Raw genomic sequence first — 17,640 nt, 5'->3', positions numbered from 1 at the left:
GGGCTCTCAGATGGATAAAAGAAATCAATGCATTTAGCACCAATGCCTGGTATACATTTAGTACTCGATCAAGATATGCTTTTATTAATATTTTTCAAATTGACATCTTATTTCATTTATGAATCTTGAATTACTATTTTGCTATTTAAGATAAATATCTATATTCTATAAAAGGATTTTGTTATTTACTATACTTTTGATATTTTTTTCTGGCAGTCACATAACTTCATGTGTCTTATTTTATTTTTTTAAAGATTTTATTTATTTATTTTTAGAGAGAAGGAAAGGAAGAGAGAAAGATAGGGAGAGAAAGATTGATATGCAAGAGAAACATAGATGGGTTACCTCTCACATATCCCCAATTGGGGACCAGCCTGCAACCCAGGCATGCACCCCTGCCAGGAATCAAACCAGCGACCCTTTGGTTCACAGGCCAGCGCTCAATCCACTGAGTCACACCAGCCGGGGTTCATGTGTCTTATTTTAGATATAGTAAACAAACCATAATTTTACCTTCATTTTCATTTAGTGTATATATACACTTTATAAGCCAATCAAGCATTATCAAAATATAGTGTTCTCTATGTTTCTCTTTATTTTAATGTCACTTGAAAATTTGTCTGTTGTATGCTAAATTATATTCTATCTTTCACAGTTTAAGTGATAAAAAAATACTGTGGCCCCTTTTTATTGAACAGTAGTTAAGTTTCGATCAGAGAATTATTGTTACTGTTTTAGCCTTGTGAGGTGAGTGAATAATTCCACAGTATACATTGTAAGAAATATCCTAGTGTGACATTTTTAGGAGAACTGTAAAAGTCTCTCATCACATTATTATGGGAAGATAATAACTACCCCCACAATATTTAAAATGATTCAAAATTTAAACACTTTAAATTAAAAGCATCATGGTAACAAGTGAAATCAAAGTTGAGAAAGAGATTTGAAACTATTGTATTTACCCTAAGATTGGAAGGAAAAAACTCAAATATTGAAAAAATTATAATACTGGTTTTTTAATAACAAAAAGTTTGGTCAATGTCATATCAATTTTTTGTTGTTTTACATATATAATACACACAGTAAAAGAATTGATACTCTATATTTCTTGGAGATAGCAAATGGGGATTTAATCTCATTTGAACTAGAGATATAAGAAGCCATCAGTACAGCACAGATCAAGTTTGGAAAAGTAAAGTCTAAGGAGCTTGGTCATGAGCATGAAAGGGACAAAACAACAATGAAAGGGTTTAGCCAAAGCCAATCTTATTATAATTGGGATAATGTGCATCTAATCTAAGATTTTGGATAGTTTTTATATCTCGTTTTTTCACCCCTCATTAGATGTAGGAGGATTTTATCTATTTATGAAATTTTTCAAGTGAAAAATAACCTTTATATATAGCATATATACCAAGTCAGATATCTGAAGATTAAAAGAGCCTATTTTATCTGTAAACTCTTGACTACACAAAATAACTGTGAATTTTAAATGTGGACTGAAGTTATTTTATATGCTATAAAAGTATATAAACATTCAGATTCAAAACTTACTTACAGAACATGTTTCACTTTGAGAATTAAAGAATTTTCTATCTTCATTTTAATGTAAAAGGATTTTTAAATTTTTCTATACATATTTTAATTTGTAGTACTCTAAATGTTCAAAATACACCTTTAATTTAATGGAATATAACAACTAAGAGTAGAATTTATTCTCTAAAATGTCAAATTTAAGGAATTAAATGAACAGATTCATTAGTATAGACATTTAAAGCATTAGTTATATAGTACCAGCTTCAAACCTTTGTATATAATATTCTAAACAAGAGTGTTACTTCTTTAGGATGAAAAAGCAGAAGGATTCATCAGTCTGCCTGAATTTAAAATTGATAGAGCCAGTGAATGCCGCAAGAAATAGTAAGTTGATTTTATTTGGGGAGAGGGAGAAAAGGGAAAGGTTTTAAATTTTTTCTAGCTTTTAAATTATAGGTTGCTATCTAATGCTTTCAAATTGAAGTAATAAGAAAGCATTTTGTGGGCAGAAAATTGGATTTTTTACTGATTTCTGTCATTATGGCAGAAGCATTATATATGTGAACTCAGGTTAGATATCAAGGTAATTTTACTCATAAAAATGATTTCATTCTAACCTATTTCCCAATTTGAAATAAAATAAATTGCTTTTTTTCTTTTACAGTGCATTCAAAGCCTGTCATCCTAAAATCAAAAGCTTTTATTTTGCTGCTGAGCATCTTGATGACATGAACAGGTAAAGTGTACTTAAATTTCAAAGTACTTACAAAGTTAGTAAGTTTTCCACATTAATACCTAGAGAATATCACTGAAGCTTCTAGATTAATCAGTTTAGTGCACTGTTGGTGTGAATGCAGACTGGTGCACCCACTATAGAAAACAGTATGGAATTTCCTCAGAAAATTAAAAATGGAACTGCCTTTTGATCCAACAATTCCATTGTTAGGATTATACGCAAAGCATTCTGAAACAACAATTCAAAAGAACCTATGCACCCCTGCGTTCTTAGCAACACTATTTATAATAACCAAGTCCTGAAAACAGCCTAAGTGCCCGTCTGTAGACGGGATGGATCAAAAACTGTGGTACATTTACACAATGGAATACTATGCAGCAGAAAGAAAGAAGGAACTCCTACCATTTGCCACAACATGGATGGAACTAGAGAGAATTATGCTTAGTGAAATAAGCCAGGCAACAAAAGACAAATACCATATGATATCACCAATACAGGAAACTAAAGAACAACACAAACAAATGAGCAAAATAGAACCAGAGGCAAGTAAACAAGAAGCAGACTGTCAGTGACCAGAGGGGCGGGAGGAGGGAGAGAAGAGGAGTAAGAATGTGAAGGGTCTAGTCAAGGAACGTGTATAAATGACCCATGGACATGGACAACAGGGTGGGGATTGACTGTGGGAGAAGGGGTGGGCAGGGTAGGGGGAACAATGGGGGAAAATGTGGAACAACTGTAATAGAAAAATAATTAAATATAAATTAATTAAAAATTTAAAATACAATAAAATGTAGACATACCTAATTTTAAAGAACAGCATTCTTTTAAAAAGTAAATTCGTTGACTGTCAAGTTTACCAAAAATATGCCAGAATCCATATGTAGACCCAAAAAAAATCACAGATGAAAAGAAAGGTTTTTTATACTCCCATTTCAAGAAAATGTCTTCAAATTTATTCTCAGGTAGGGAAGAAAAGATTCCCCCCCCCCCCCCCCGCCTACACACACACACACAAAAGCTGACTTTTCCTAGTGCTGAGTATTTATGACATAATATTCATCTCAATAATTCAGGCCTAAACAAAGTTAGTATTTCTTTATGTCGCTCGACAGGATTGTGCAGCCAAGTGATTAGATGGCTACATTGTTATTTGGTGGCTCTGGGAAAATCTCTCTATTTTCCATCACCTGCAACATTCTGCTTTGTGTTTGTACTTTCGCTTTTATTAATTTGATCCTTTCCTCCTTTCCTTCCCTTCCTCTTTCCCTTTTCTAGATTTGTAAAACTTAGATTGAAGATGCAAAATGTTCCCCTTTATAGATCTTCAGCAGACAGAGTATATCATATATATAACCTGCCAACAATTAAGGAGGTTGTATATGGTGGTCAAGAGCATGGACTTTGGAACCACATTGTCCAAATCCCAGCTCTCCTGCTTACTAGCTGTGTGACCTTGGACACAGAACTTGACCTCTCTGTTTTGGCTATTAACTATTTTTTAAAATGGAGATAATAACCACTTTTACCCATAGGACTTTTGTGAGAAGCAGATAAGCACATATAAAGGCCTTCTACATTATAAGTGCTATAAAATGTTTGCTAGCAATATAGATTCCTTTTATATACTTTGAGCTCTTACTTTATTTACCTTTTTGTGTATATCTCGAAAAAAATCAGTATCCAAATATTTTAACCATATAATTGTGCAGCTTCATAAACATGCTTGAACACAATAAATGAACACTTAATGTGCTTTCTTTTCCATCTGTCAGTTTGCCTTTATTTTGAGGGGTATAATTCAGAGTCTCATTAATATTGTTCTTTGACACTTGGAAATACAGCATGGTTTTTACAAAGCAGAGATATGAATACAAGGAAATGGCAAAGAAAAGTGTTGAGGATAGTTGATAAAAATCTTTCATTATTTATAAGAGAACTGAGCTTTTCATGTAATTTCCATACTATTCTCTTGATTAATATGTTACCATTCTTTCTCCTTGTTTACATGACATGGGAGGGGTCAGTGTTATTTTATTTTTTGTTTTTATAATTCTGTATTCTACTTTTCTAGTTACTATTTATTTTACCATTTGTTGAGCTCAGCACCCTTGGAATAAATATGAACGGTTTACATTATGACCAAACTGAAAACAGGTATATAACAACATATCCTATCTTACAAGGTGGATACACTTGAGCTGAGTCACCTATATCTAAGTATTAATGCAATTTAATCATTCATGATACATGATAATCAGGGTCTTCTTGAGCTTAGAAACTGGCCTGTTTAAAAATGCACTTTTATGAACTAAAGCATCTTTCTTGGTCTGCATTCCCTACTCGGTTTAGGAATAACTTCAGAAGTGTATGATGTCACTATTCTTCCCTAATACTTCTATGCATGTATCTGCTTCAGGATACCACAGAAGTGAAACCAAACCCATGTGTTTCATTTTAGTACATTTTCTAAGCAGAAGTTTCAAAAAATAAATCTGATCAAATATATTATCTCCACATCATACATTTCAGACAGAATTAAATTGTTCTGAAATACTGAATCTTTTAAAAGATTTAAGTGTAATGGATTTTTTTTTTTTGCTTTGCTTTTTCTTTTTTATAAGTGTATTCCTGATGCTTACTTTCAATAGGCAACTTTTTTAAAAATTACTTGTTAATGGAAATGGGAGAGTCGGTGCTAGAAATATTCACAAGTGATTAGTGATGGGGGAAGGCACCCTCCAACAACTTTGTTCAGTAACCTGATTGTTAAATAACAGCAAGATGACGTGGGTGTTGGTTCATTGTATACGTACTCTTTTAAAGGCACATACCTGAGTCTTCAAGAGATGACATATTTATAATAATTTTAATTATGTAATTATAATTATTATAAATATATGCTCTATCTTGTTACTTCATTATTTCTAAAGCATTATTATATATATTTAAAATATATAGTGCTATTTGTGACAGGATCTAGTAGTTGGAATGAAAAAGTGATCCTTAAGTTTAATTTCCTACTATAAAATTTCTGTGTATATTTATACATATGTATAGATACACACATATATGTATTCATATCTACTTATGTAGACATATACCCAAATGTGTGTATATATACACACATGAGGTCTGTCCAGAAGGTATCCAGCCATGTAATATGAAAAATAGAGACATTTACTGAAGAAGATACAAGATACAAGAAACATCGTACATAGGACAATGATGCCTCAGTCCCCTTCAAAGTAGGCACCTTGGGACCTCCCACAGTTCTCCCAATTGCCATCAGCTGCCCCATCATATTTTTCTGAATCTCATCAATGGTCTGAAATCTCTTCCCTTTCAAAGGTAACTTTAGTTTTGGGAAAAGCCAGAAGTTGCAGGGCGCCAAATCTGGGCTGTAGGGGGACTGAGTCATGTGGACAATTTGATGTTTCGCCAAAAAACTGTACGAGACGTGATGCATGAGTGGGCACATTGTTGCAATGAAGCTGCCAATCACCAATTGCCCATAGCTGTAGCTTTCTGAACCATCTGAATAGTTTCCGTGGAGAAATGTTCAAGCTTAATGCAAAATTTGATACAGGTTTATTGCTCTACTCACTCAGTTATTTTGAATGTGACAGCCACACAGCACACATGCTCACTCAACAGTGTCTACCATCCCCACTGACTAGTACAGCTCTGAATTGTTCTTGCATGTGCATTCTAGTCCACTCTCCTTGGCTGCCAGATTACATCAATGTTGTGCAAACCATTCTCATTATATTAACAATGGCTGGACTTTTCTGGACAGACCTCATATATGTACTCATTGAATATTAAAATCTCACCTTCTGTTTTTTGATCAGCATAAATCTGATTGTTAGATAATTTGCAAGACACTTTTAAGCACCCCACCACCACCCATTTCTTCCCTCCTCAGAAATGAGTATTGAAATATTTTTCAAGTTTTCCACTTTGTGTGAAATATGTGGGAAAAAAACAAAACATTATGTTTCTCAATTATTATGAGATTTATTGCTGAATTCATTTGGCCTATATATTTCTCATCAAGTCAGCACATGTCCTTGTAGTTGTGAGGACTCATTAACTTCTATTTTTTTATTATTATTTCTACATTTTCCCCATAGTTCATATTCTTTTTTCCTTTCTCAATACATTATTCTCTGTCAGTTATTGACAACCTCATTGGATTGCTCAGTGTGGGTCTAATATCTCCTTACCTATATCTTCTTATTTTAAAGAATTGGTGAATTTAGACCTAATATAAAGAACTTCTCCATCAATATGTTTGAAAATATTCTAAATTTAGTACTGCAGCCCTAACCACCATATTTTAAAACAGCCTCCCCCTATCCCTGGCATCTTTGACATTCTAATTTATTACCTTGTTTTTTTAATACACTTGCTACTACTTAACATAGGTTTATTTGTATCCCTGTTTATTGTCTGTCTCCCTCTTAAGATATAAACATCATGAACTCAAATGCTTTGTTTTATCTGTTTCCTCAGTGCCTAGAACAGTATGTGGCACACATAAGCTCTGAGTAAACATTCCTTCACTTATTTAATGCACATATATCTACTGTTCATAAGGGCCTATAAATTCCAAACCATAACTGCAACAAGTGTGTAGGTAAGCATCTTCTAAATGAGATCTGAAGGACAAGTTTATCTAAGATTGCACCAACATTTGTGTATTGTTCAGCGTATTGTGGCTATATGCAGTGGCCAGAGTTTATCTACACATTTATTAAGAGTGTTTATTATGAACAGAATTTTCTTCATAAAAATAGTTTAATTTTTCAATTGTCTTATGAAATTTTGCAATTCTGGAGCCCTTTGCAGGCTAGAATTATGTCTTATTCACTTTTGTACCCCAAAATATAACTCATCATTCAGCAGATAAATACTTAATAAATGTTGTTGCATTGAAAAATAAGCCACTTCTTTAGTTTCCTGATTCATTTCATTAAAGGCCTCATTGTACTTTGTACTTCTGCTAACATGAAATTGCAGTGATATTTTAAAAAGTAGTAAATATGAGATACTGAATTGAAATTCAATAATAAATCATCCTCTATTATTGTTACTATCATTTTCACCCAAAAAGAACAATAGCAATATTTCCCAAGAGTGCTAAGATTTGCCTTGTGGTACCAATCCATACCCTTTGTCGCTACAAATGACCTGTCGACTAAATTTTAATTTTGACCTTTTACTAATGAATAAGTCATTTTTTAAAAAGGTTATTTGTCATGAGGTTGACTTTCTGACTTATAGTTCATAATTTCCTGGACTGTGTGTGTGTATACCATGGTACTGAATTCATTTGATCAATCTTTATTTCATTTGCTCCAGTCCCTTCTTCACTTCCCAAACATACTTAAGGTGATAATAACATTGTAAATTTTGTCAAAATAAAGTTGGGCTTAAGTGACTTCTTCTTAAAATTAAAGTTTAAATTTCCATCGATGTGATTTTGCCTATTAGAAAGACAACTTCCCTCCCTTTTCAAGCTTGGCATAAATGATGAAACATGAATCATTTCAAAGAATGTCATTTTCCACTTAACAGAGGAGATAAGCTCTTAGGAGTAGTTCTCACACACAGCTTTTTCCTTAAAAAAACGTATCTCAATCAGATTATTCCGCAATTGAATGATGTTAGTTAGACTAGTGGTTCCAAGCTTCCTCAAGCTAGTTTGGGAGGTGGGTTCTTCCTTAATTTCTGATTTTGTATCATAGCTCATAATGAGCAATGGGAATTTTTTAGATCAGTTTAAATATTTTGTGATTTGTCAAGCTGATGTAGAGTAAACAGTTGGATTAATGAACACAAGGAAAGACCTGCTGGGACAAAGATGGAGATTGAAACAGGGCTTTGCTTCAGGCAATAGCGGCTCTTCTCAAAAAGGGAAGAATTAAGATTCATTTTAAGTTACTATTGTTCATGGAAATAAATTTTCAAGATCCCAGCAGAGTTTAAATTTGTATATGCTCATTTTGTCTTTGGAAAACACACTACCCTTGTATTTAGAAAGAAATTTCCTAAGTACTCCCCAGATGTGTTTTCCATTGGATTGTCAAACTTAAAAGAGCTTCATCAACACTAGTATTTCATGATAAAACTTATTTTGACAGGCAAGGTCCACAACGTTTTCCCTTATCAGGACAAATTATATCTGATGTTATTTAAATATCTGTAAAGGAACATTTGTTCTGAAGAAACAAAACAACAGAACTAATTGGAATGCATCTACATTGGAATAACAGAGTTAATAGGGTTTTGGTCATCCCAAAACGCTTTATGTTATAGACATTAACAGGTTTGTCCAAGACTTTTCTATTAAAATAGCATCTTCAGTGTGGGAGCAATTTCTACTACAGCAAATTATAGCTCACTGAAGTCTCCATGTATCAAGAGTAGCAAATAACAAATCTTTTATGTAGGATTATTCCATATATTCTTAGGCATCTTAAAATAAATATTTCAAAGAAGTATAACAAAGTAAGTCACAATGTTTCTGACTTTAATATTTGGTTTTTTTCAGATGGCTTAACAGAATTAATATGCTGACTGCAGGATATGCAGAAAGAGAGAGGCTTAAGCAAGAACAAGGTAAAAGAATACTTTTTCTTTTACAATTCTGTTATACTTATTTTTTCTTGCTGTTATTCTGTACAGTGATTCACTGTTACCACTTGAGAGAAAATGTACGTGTTAGTTTGTGGTTATTTCTCATATGCGTACCAAACCATAGTATCTTATGGGTAAAGTTTAATAAATTAAACTGATAGGGAATAAACTCTCAAAATTTTGGAGCAGCTAACATGAAATTTTCCTCTGTTGCTAATTCCCTTGTTCTATTCCCTATGGAAGAAAAAAATTCTTAAAAATGTGACAGTCTTTCATTGGTTCTATATAGAGACTCAATTCTAGGTCCTTGGTGGTGAGTTGTTTTTTCTGTTTAGTAGTCTCATAGACATTGAATTGGCCTTTTATGCTTAGAGTTCAGATAAATGATCCCTTTTCCTATAAATTATCTTATTTGATTTTGTTCTTCAGTTCTATTACTGTGTAACTCTGTGGTTTTTATGGAACTTGCCTTGGTATTGACCTCAGATTTATGAAAAATAATGTCATGGTCCAGAATTGAAATCTTAACAAAAGCTATTGTCACCATTCTGAAGTGGCATCACATTTCCCAAAGAGTATTTGCTGTACATCACTTGCAAGCATGAATAGTTTCTTGAAAATTTAGAGACCCTAAATTTGAAAGAATTTTACAGATTGATACTTATACAAACATAGTTTTAGTTGTGTAGCCAGTGAGCATAGCATGTTTGTTGATATGGAGATTCTAAAAACCTTCTGTTTAATCTCAGAGTATAAACCACAGCCAAAACTTCTTAAAACATCTGAAAACTAAAGGTTAGAGGTATCTGAAGGAGATAACCAGATCCTAAAACTAATCTGTCAGCAAATGTTTAGGGCAGGGGTCAGGAAACTTTCTGTGAAGAGCCAAATAGTAAATATTTTAGGTTTTACAGGCCATAAGGTTTCTGTCGCACCTACTCAGCTCTGCTATTGCAGCAGGAAAGCAGCTGTAACATGTAAAGGGGAGTGGCTGAGCTCCAATCCAACATTATTTATGGACACCAGAATTGAATTTCATATCATTTTTCATGTTTCAAAAAATATTCTTCGTTTGCTTTTTTTAACCATTTAAAAAAATGTAAAAACCATTCTTGATTCACAGACCCCTATAAAAACATGCAGAGTACCTTACTGACCTGCAGGCCATAGTTTACCAACTCCTGGCCATGCGGTGAGGGAATGGGGGTGGGTGGAGAGGTGCAGGGTGAGGAGATAGGGCAGGAGAGTTCAAAGAAATAACAAAAATGCTTCCTGCCAATGGGAATTCATCATCTTGTTGAGGATCTCAAAAATACACCCTTGAAGTTGCTTAATAAAAATTAAAGAGCAACATAAAGTCAATAGGTAGTAATTTTTATGCAACTGATTTAAAAAATTTACTAAGTAGGTGCAAATGTTTTTAAGGCTTGAGAAAGAGACAGTATTAATGAGGAAATACTTGCTGGAGAAAGTGATAGCCTCATATAAAGTCAGTGATAGAGAAGGAGAGAAGATATTTGATCCAATAAGTATTTCTGTATAAAGCCTTCAGCTAGCACTCTAATTATATCAAGGTGAAATAGGTACCTGCCCTTCCTGAAATTACCTTAACTTCTAGTAGAAAATATAGTCCTAGTACAATACAGAAAGTGAAATGTAAGGAAGTACAAATCAAGTGTCGTGGATATGAGACTGGAGAGACTTCTTCCACATATAGAGTAGGGAAAGGCTTTATGTTTGCTCTATTATCTGAACTGGTTCTCACAGGGTGATAAGAATGCGAAGTCAAGAAAGTAACAAAATAAAACATTGCTACAGTGGAACCAGCATGGATACTTCCACAAATAATGTGGAAGCCATCTTCATTAAATCAGTGTGCACAGGCAAACCCCAGTCAGGACTATGAATGTCAAGCCAGCTATTGAGCCACTTTTCTTCATTGTTAAAAGTTTATTCTACACAGACAGCAGTGTGGTGATTACCATAGGAAAAGGAGGTAGAGGGAAGTTGAAGAGGGTAAAGGGGAGATAACCAGTGACAGAAGGAGACTTGACTTTGGATGGTGAACACACAATATATAGATGATGTGTCATAGAATTGTACACCTGAAACCTATGTAATTTTATTAACCAATGTCACCCCAATAAATTCAATAAAAAATAAAAATAAATTTTAAAAAAGTTTATTCCCCACCTTCATGCTGCAACTTAATTTATAGGCATAGAAGTGTGGTGAGAGTACTAAAAAAAAGCCTTCCTTTTCAAATTTCTTTAAAAGGCATAAGATTGCTCTTTAAAGGTGCATATACATTTATTTCTAGTCTTTTTAAGATGCAAGAATTAGAAGTGTGGGCAATATACTGATAGGAAAATTAATCTTTTAAAAAAGTCAATTTGTGTGAATATGAAAGCTTGGATTTTCAGGCTTAACTTCTATATTTTATCACTGGGCATTACTTTGAAGATGAGCATGTTCTTGATTTTAGTGAATTTCCTTTGTACTTGATATATATGACCAAATTTCATTATAGATGAAAGAACTGGTAAGTTGTGTTATACATGCAGGCTCTAAAAAGTATTCATCCCATGGATTCCTGCTGCTGTGCTCTCTCATGTGAGTATACATTTTAGCGCCTACTGGAGTATGGCAAACAATCATAGGCAGAAGGTAATAGTTACAACTCAAGTCTCTCTTGGTAATACAGTGCAACTGGAATCTGAAATAAATTGGGTTCCCACCTAGAGTTAAGTTCATCAAGCACTCTAAGATATATCAGAAGCATAGACCTCAGGTACTCTAACATAGTTCAGAAACAGACCTCCTACCCCTGCGTGAGTAGGTCTCATGGTATTCTATATAGGAAACTACTGAGTCCATGTGTCTACTCCATAGTTCTATAAAGTTATTTGACACTTCCTGAGTACCAAAGTTAAACTTCATGCCAAATATAGCTGTCTGAGGATTGGGAATAAAATTGCACAATTATGCAAAGGAATAACTGCCAAACACTGTATCTATTTAAATGCTCAGTACAACTTAGAAGTGACTCATTCATTGACTTTAATAAAAGTTTAGTGAATTACTACCATTAACTACAGAAGTATAAAGGATGTGAGGTTCTCTTTCATTACTCGTCATTGTACTTAGAGAAGACAGTATTACACTAAATTCTGCCAAGATCACAGTTTGGCTAATTATCTGCTAATCGTTTTTCTATATTTTTCCAGCTTTAAGTCAGACATTATTTTCAGTCACATATAAGCTCCTTTCAGAGCTTTAATTACACAAAAATGAATGAAATATGTTGTATTTATTTGATAGTTCTAGATGAAAAAGTCAATCCTTTACAAATTATCTTTTTGTATCAACATAAGAAGTAAAGTGGAAATTTTCCTGTTCTAGTGATGGGACTGTTTATTCATGATTAGTTACTTATAAAATTGAATTCACTGCAAGAGACATGGAAAGTATCCATTTCTTTTCTGCTAAATAGAGAGCTAAAAAATTTAATTTGCTCTTAGAATAAAAATCAGACTAGTTTCAGCCTCTGAGCCACAGTACGCTTGTAATTTTCCACACAAACCCATAAAAGCCTGACTAAATTTTCTGTGTCGCCTGTACTCTGGCATTGCTCTCTCAGAGACACACAGCATAATATGAGAAATGAAGTTAATTTGCAAAGTGATGTTTCAGTCTTTTCTTAGGCAACCCAAGAAAACTTTAGATTGGTGATGCGTTTTAATAAACCAAGAATTACATCAGATAGCGAGCTAAATTTATTTCTAATTTAGCTTAGTGGAAAAAGTAGAAAAGAATATTCTCCCAAATATGTCACTTACAGCAATAGCTATAGAGATCTTGATAAAATAGTGATCATTTCCTTCTCAGTGTGCTAATAGGGACCACTAGAGGTGCTAATTCCTTGAGGCCCCAAGGTATCAATGCAAAGATCAAAGAGCAACTCAGCAGAGGTACCAGTTTCTGTAAATAGGGGGGAGGGTAAAAGCAGGGTGATCTTGGCAAGCCCACTGCTTAGGAGTAGTGTATGGGGGGGGCAGTGCTCAGTCCCTTCACCTCTAGCACTGACTGCCCAGTAGTAGTTCAAGTTCCCACAAAAGCACCCAATACAGGCCCAGAGCTCAAGAATTCACTTTTCATGGCTAGTAATTGCTATAACAAAAAACTAACATCTGAGAAGATTGAACACCAGGCATTTATCTCCTATGTGAGCTGGGTCAAACTGTCCTGGCATGCTACCTGCAAAGAGGACCAGGGCTCCTAACTAATATTTATTGAGTGATTTCAGGGTGCAAAGGCTCTTTTGTTATTCTTTTGAATCTTCACCTGAGGACAAGCTTATTGATTTTAGAGAGAGAGGAAGGGAGGAAGAGAAACATCAATGCGAGTGAGGAACATTGATCCGTTGCCACTCGTACATGTCCTGACCAGGGACTGAACCCACAACCTAAGCATGTGCCCTGACTGGGAATCAAGCCACCAACCTGTTTATTGGAAAACGCTCCAACCAATGGAGCCACACCAGCAAGGGCAAAGGCTTTGGATATACTTTACTTATTTAGTACCTCCACACACACACAACTATGAAAGGCAGTTATTGTTAACTGCCTTTTCCTGATGACAAAACAGACTCAGAGAGGTTAAGTAACCATCGCAAGAGTGTAAAGATGGTAAGTGTTACACCCAAGAATTGAACCTACACCAGTTTGAGTATATAACTCATGCTTTTCTCACCAGTGTTTGCTGGGTCCGTCTCTGGCCAACCATGTCAGTTCACATCTGCGGGAGTCTTAATATACTGGCCATCACCAGTGTGATCCAATGTAAAAACCAGATATCAAATTTAGATTAACCAGTCTTTGTTTATCTTTTACACAGAGGGAATAATTACAGTAGAAATATAATTTTCAGAGTCCTTGTATTTTTAGGCCTAAATATAATAATCTCCATTGCTAAGGAATTTCTATTTACAATAGCTGGAGTTACAGAGCAGCAGAAGGAGGGGGCTTAAAGGATTGTGGATATATGTCACATTAAACATTCCCACTGTGTCATACAAAAGAGTCCCAGTGACTTAGCCCTCTGAGATTTAGTGCAAGGCAAGTTCTTAGTTCAAATTCTACTTCTACGACTTTCTATTCAGCATATAGTTAAGTACCCAATAAATTTTAGCTGTACTTAATAATATAGATCAGCAACACAAATAAAATACATAAAATCCTACAGTATGGGAATTCCTGGATAGAGAGGAGTACGGTAAAAATATGTGCCATGATTTTTCTCCAAAATCTAAATGTCGGTCAAGCCTTTTGATGGTTCTTTTGTGACTTAGATTTTCATAATAATAAGGAAACTTTTATTTTAATACCTTTTCTTTTATCAACTGAAATTCGTATGGATAATACTTCTGGGTTTTTCCACATAAATAACATAAAGAATTATCCCAGCAGTGACAGGGTAGTTGAAGTATTTATTAGTGGAACGGATTCTGAGTGTTGGTCTTTTTACTGTATTTTATTTACTCACCTAATGTATCTTTCAGAGTTTTTCTCCTTTTCTCTGATCAGCCAAGTCAGTTTGTCTAGCAGCTTACATTTTCTACCCTTTTAAGTAGTTTTAGAAGTTTGGAACTTGCAGCCCACATCAGCAGATTTGCCCTTTTTTAAATTGGCAAAAGTCAGAGTTTGCCATGTGTTTCAAAGTAAAGGTGGGAGTATGGTGTTATAGAGACTTATGTCAGCATGACTCTGGAAACAGTGATTGTTAGAGAACTAGTGAATTAAAGCCAAAAAAGAGAATTGAAAACATAATTTTTTGGAGGTGCTTATATCTGTAGGTATCTACAGCAATATATTCATTGCTTTCCTTTAGAATAAAATGATACATCTTTAGACAGCATCATGTGATATCGTTCATTAATTGAAGCTACAGAATAATTTGGTCTGTAATCTCAAACATCCTAAACTTGCTTTGGTGTATGCAATGTCTTTTTTAAGTCCTTAAAATTGTGGTTTTATATAATTGCTTGCTTTAAAAGAAGGTTGGAATTAAGAATTTGTATACTTCCTTCATCCTCAAAATCCAGCTAAAAATAAAAGTTGGTAGGCCTGGAGTAGGGGGTGCTGGGGAGCAGGGTGTAGGGTGGAATTTAAACTTTCTTTTGCGTATTCTTGAAAATATGTCTAGAAACATTTAATAGAATATTGATTTATCCATGTATGTGAATTTTCAGATTACTGGAGTGAGAGTGATAAGGAAGAAGCAGATACTCCATCAACACCCAAACAGGACAGCCCTCCACCACCCTACGATACATACCCACGGCCTCCCTCTGTAAGTTGCCAACAGGAATGTACTTAATACAGCATCAGATTCTTTGACCTACAACATCACTTTCCATGTTAAAAAAAAAAAAGATATGTGGTAAATTGCATGTCAGACCTCAGTTTCTTGGGAAAGAAAATAGGAAGTCTAAAAGCAGTAAGGGGAAAACATGAGGTATACAAAGACTATTTAATCAGGAGAAATAACCACAGATTTCAGGCATAATGAATATCTGACCAGTTTTATTTATTTTTATTTATTTGTTTGTTTGTTTATTTTTTTATTACAGTTGTCCCACTTTTTCCCCCATTGCTCCTCCCACCCAGCCCACCCCCTCTCCCACAGTCAATCCCCACCCTGTTGCCCATGTCCATGGGTCATTTATACATGTTCCTTGACTAGACTCTTCCCCTTCTTTCCCCCCTTCCCTCCCTCACCCCCTCACCCCTGATCACTGTCAGTCTGCTCCTTGTTTACATGCCTCTAGTTCTATTTTGCTCTTTTGTTTCTGTTGTTCATTAGTTTCCTGTATTAGGTGATATCATATGGTATTTGTGTTTAATTGCTGACCAGTTTTATTAAGCATACATACAAAACATGCTATTTGTATCACAGTAGCTTTTGTGAAAATAACAGCAAAAATATTTTCATAGAAATATGTTTCATATAAATTGACCTTATCTATTTCACACTAATAAAGTTCATTCTTATGTCCTTTAGAATCAACTCATAAAAATTAAGATTATATCTGTATTGCCTATGTTTTGGCATATAGCTTTTTAAGACAGCCATGGGGTCTGGTTTAATGTGTATATTTAGATGGTGCTCCAGACCTCTTAAACTTGTGTAAATAACTCTGTGTATAAACTATACTTTGATCTTTTAATAGGGTAAACAATTCTTCTGGTTTGCTTGGGACTGTCTCACTTTATGCCCATTTCCCATCAGAATTAGTGAGAGTTTCTCAGTGGTGTCCCACTTTAGACGATACATTGCATGGTCATGGTATCATGAGTATCAACTCTGCCTACCTTAGGACTGAGTCTTCCACATAAGAAATGGAAGCAACAGCAAACCTAGTTCCACCTCCATATCACTTCAGGGGATTTTTAATAAGAAAGATGCTATGTGAGATGTTGATATAATTCTAGGCCTTGGCCTTCTCAACCTTGACTGTGGATAAGAATCACCTCTGGAATGTTTAAAAATGCAAATGTTCAGGCCCAATTAAAACACATCAAATCAGAATATTTCGGCATACACACAACTCGCTGGTCTGGATTGTGAACTTTTTGAGAACAGTCTATTCATCTGCACATTTCTTGACCTAGCTCAGCACTGGCACTTACTTGTTAAGTGCTTAATAAATATTTCTGAAATAAATGAACAGGCACTTTTGGCTAATAACTAAAAGGGGAGCCACATTTTTAGTAAAATGTTTGAAGACAATGTCTCTTACTTAAGTGAGAACAAAGAAAAGTGGGGAAAAAGCAGAACTGTCCCTATCTGTTTGCACATTGATTTTTTAAATGCTGAAGTTTACCAAGTGCAACAGAATACAAGGACGAGCTATAGAAATGAAATAATGAAGTCAGTGATAAGATATAGTTTATATCATATTTTCCCTGAACCATCAGGGTCTGAATAACTCCTTTATAAAAGAGGAACAAAGGGAAACTGCACCTTCACCAAGAAGCTCTTTAATCATAACAGTATGTGCATTTCAAGAAGGAAACTATTCACATTGTTAGTAACACGTGAGAAGATAAACTGCCCCCAGAAAATGCCACATAACTTTTCTTTTACTCTGAGGGGCAGCATGCACTTTCCCTTTAGTCAGGTTTGTCCTCAGCCCCATTTGCTATGATCACGTTTAATAAATCTGGCCTCTCCTGCTGGCAGAGGGCCTGACCTAGTCTGTTTGCCCCCAGAGGTAGAGCAAGGCTTGTCCCAGTAGCAGTACCTGCAAGTGTTTTACAGCATTCACTTGATGTCAGTAATCCCTTTGCTTAGTTGTGCTTTTCACTGTAACATACATTCCCAAGCTTTACATTGCAGGGATAAAAATATTCCTTTTTTCTTTTGTGTTTATATACCCTGAAGTTCCTGTATCCAGAGCAAATGCTAATCCCCATCAGGGTATACTCTCATACTACCTACATTTTTAACTCTCTAAAAACTGCCGCAGAATTCACAAGACCATCAAGCTTTTCCTTGGCGCCCATCGGAACAGACATTCACCTGTGAAGCATAGGCACTTTGTTTTCACATCCCAAAACCTCTCTCCTTACTCTCATCCCCAAGCTCCATAAACTCTGGAAATAGGAATCTGGCAACAACTTTTCAGGATTTCAAATGCGTACAGATTTTAAAACCTTGGATAA

At 34.8% G+C, this 17,640-nt stretch overlaps 1 protein-coding gene across 4 annotated transcripts in view; it reads left to right on the top strand.

Annotated features, from left to right (window-relative positions):
• The window catches only part of CNKSR2 (connector enhancer of kinase suppressor of Ras 2), a 272,213-nt gene that overhangs the window by 214,517 nt on the left and 40,056 nt on the right, over window positions 1–17,640 (top strand). For all 4 annotated transcript variants that reach the window (XM_090264455.1, XM_090264454.1, XM_090264453.1 and 1 more), the window contains 4 exons: window positions 1,847–1,920; window positions 2,201–2,272; window positions 8,829–8,896; window positions 15,165–15,265. In XM_090264455.1, coding sequence (XP_090120581.1) covers window positions 1,847–1,920; window positions 2,201–2,272; window positions 8,829–8,896; window positions 15,165–15,265 — 315 coding nt within the window. The remainder of the gene's footprint in view (window positions 1–1,846; window positions 1,921–2,200; window positions 2,273–8,828; window positions 8,897–15,164; window positions 15,266–17,640) is intronic.

This window comes from Furipterus horrens, unplaced genomic scaffold, assembly GCF_987537825.1.
Source record: "Furipterus horrens unplaced genomic scaffold, mFurHor1.1.pri manual_scaffold_17, whole genome shotgun sequence".
NCBI classification, from domain to species: domain Eukaryota; kingdom Metazoa; phylum Chordata; class Mammalia; order Chiroptera; family Furipteridae; genus Furipterus; species Furipterus horrens.
The sequence above is the reverse complement of the archived record's forward strand: the minus strand, read 5'-3'. Positions and strand labels throughout refer to the sequence as shown.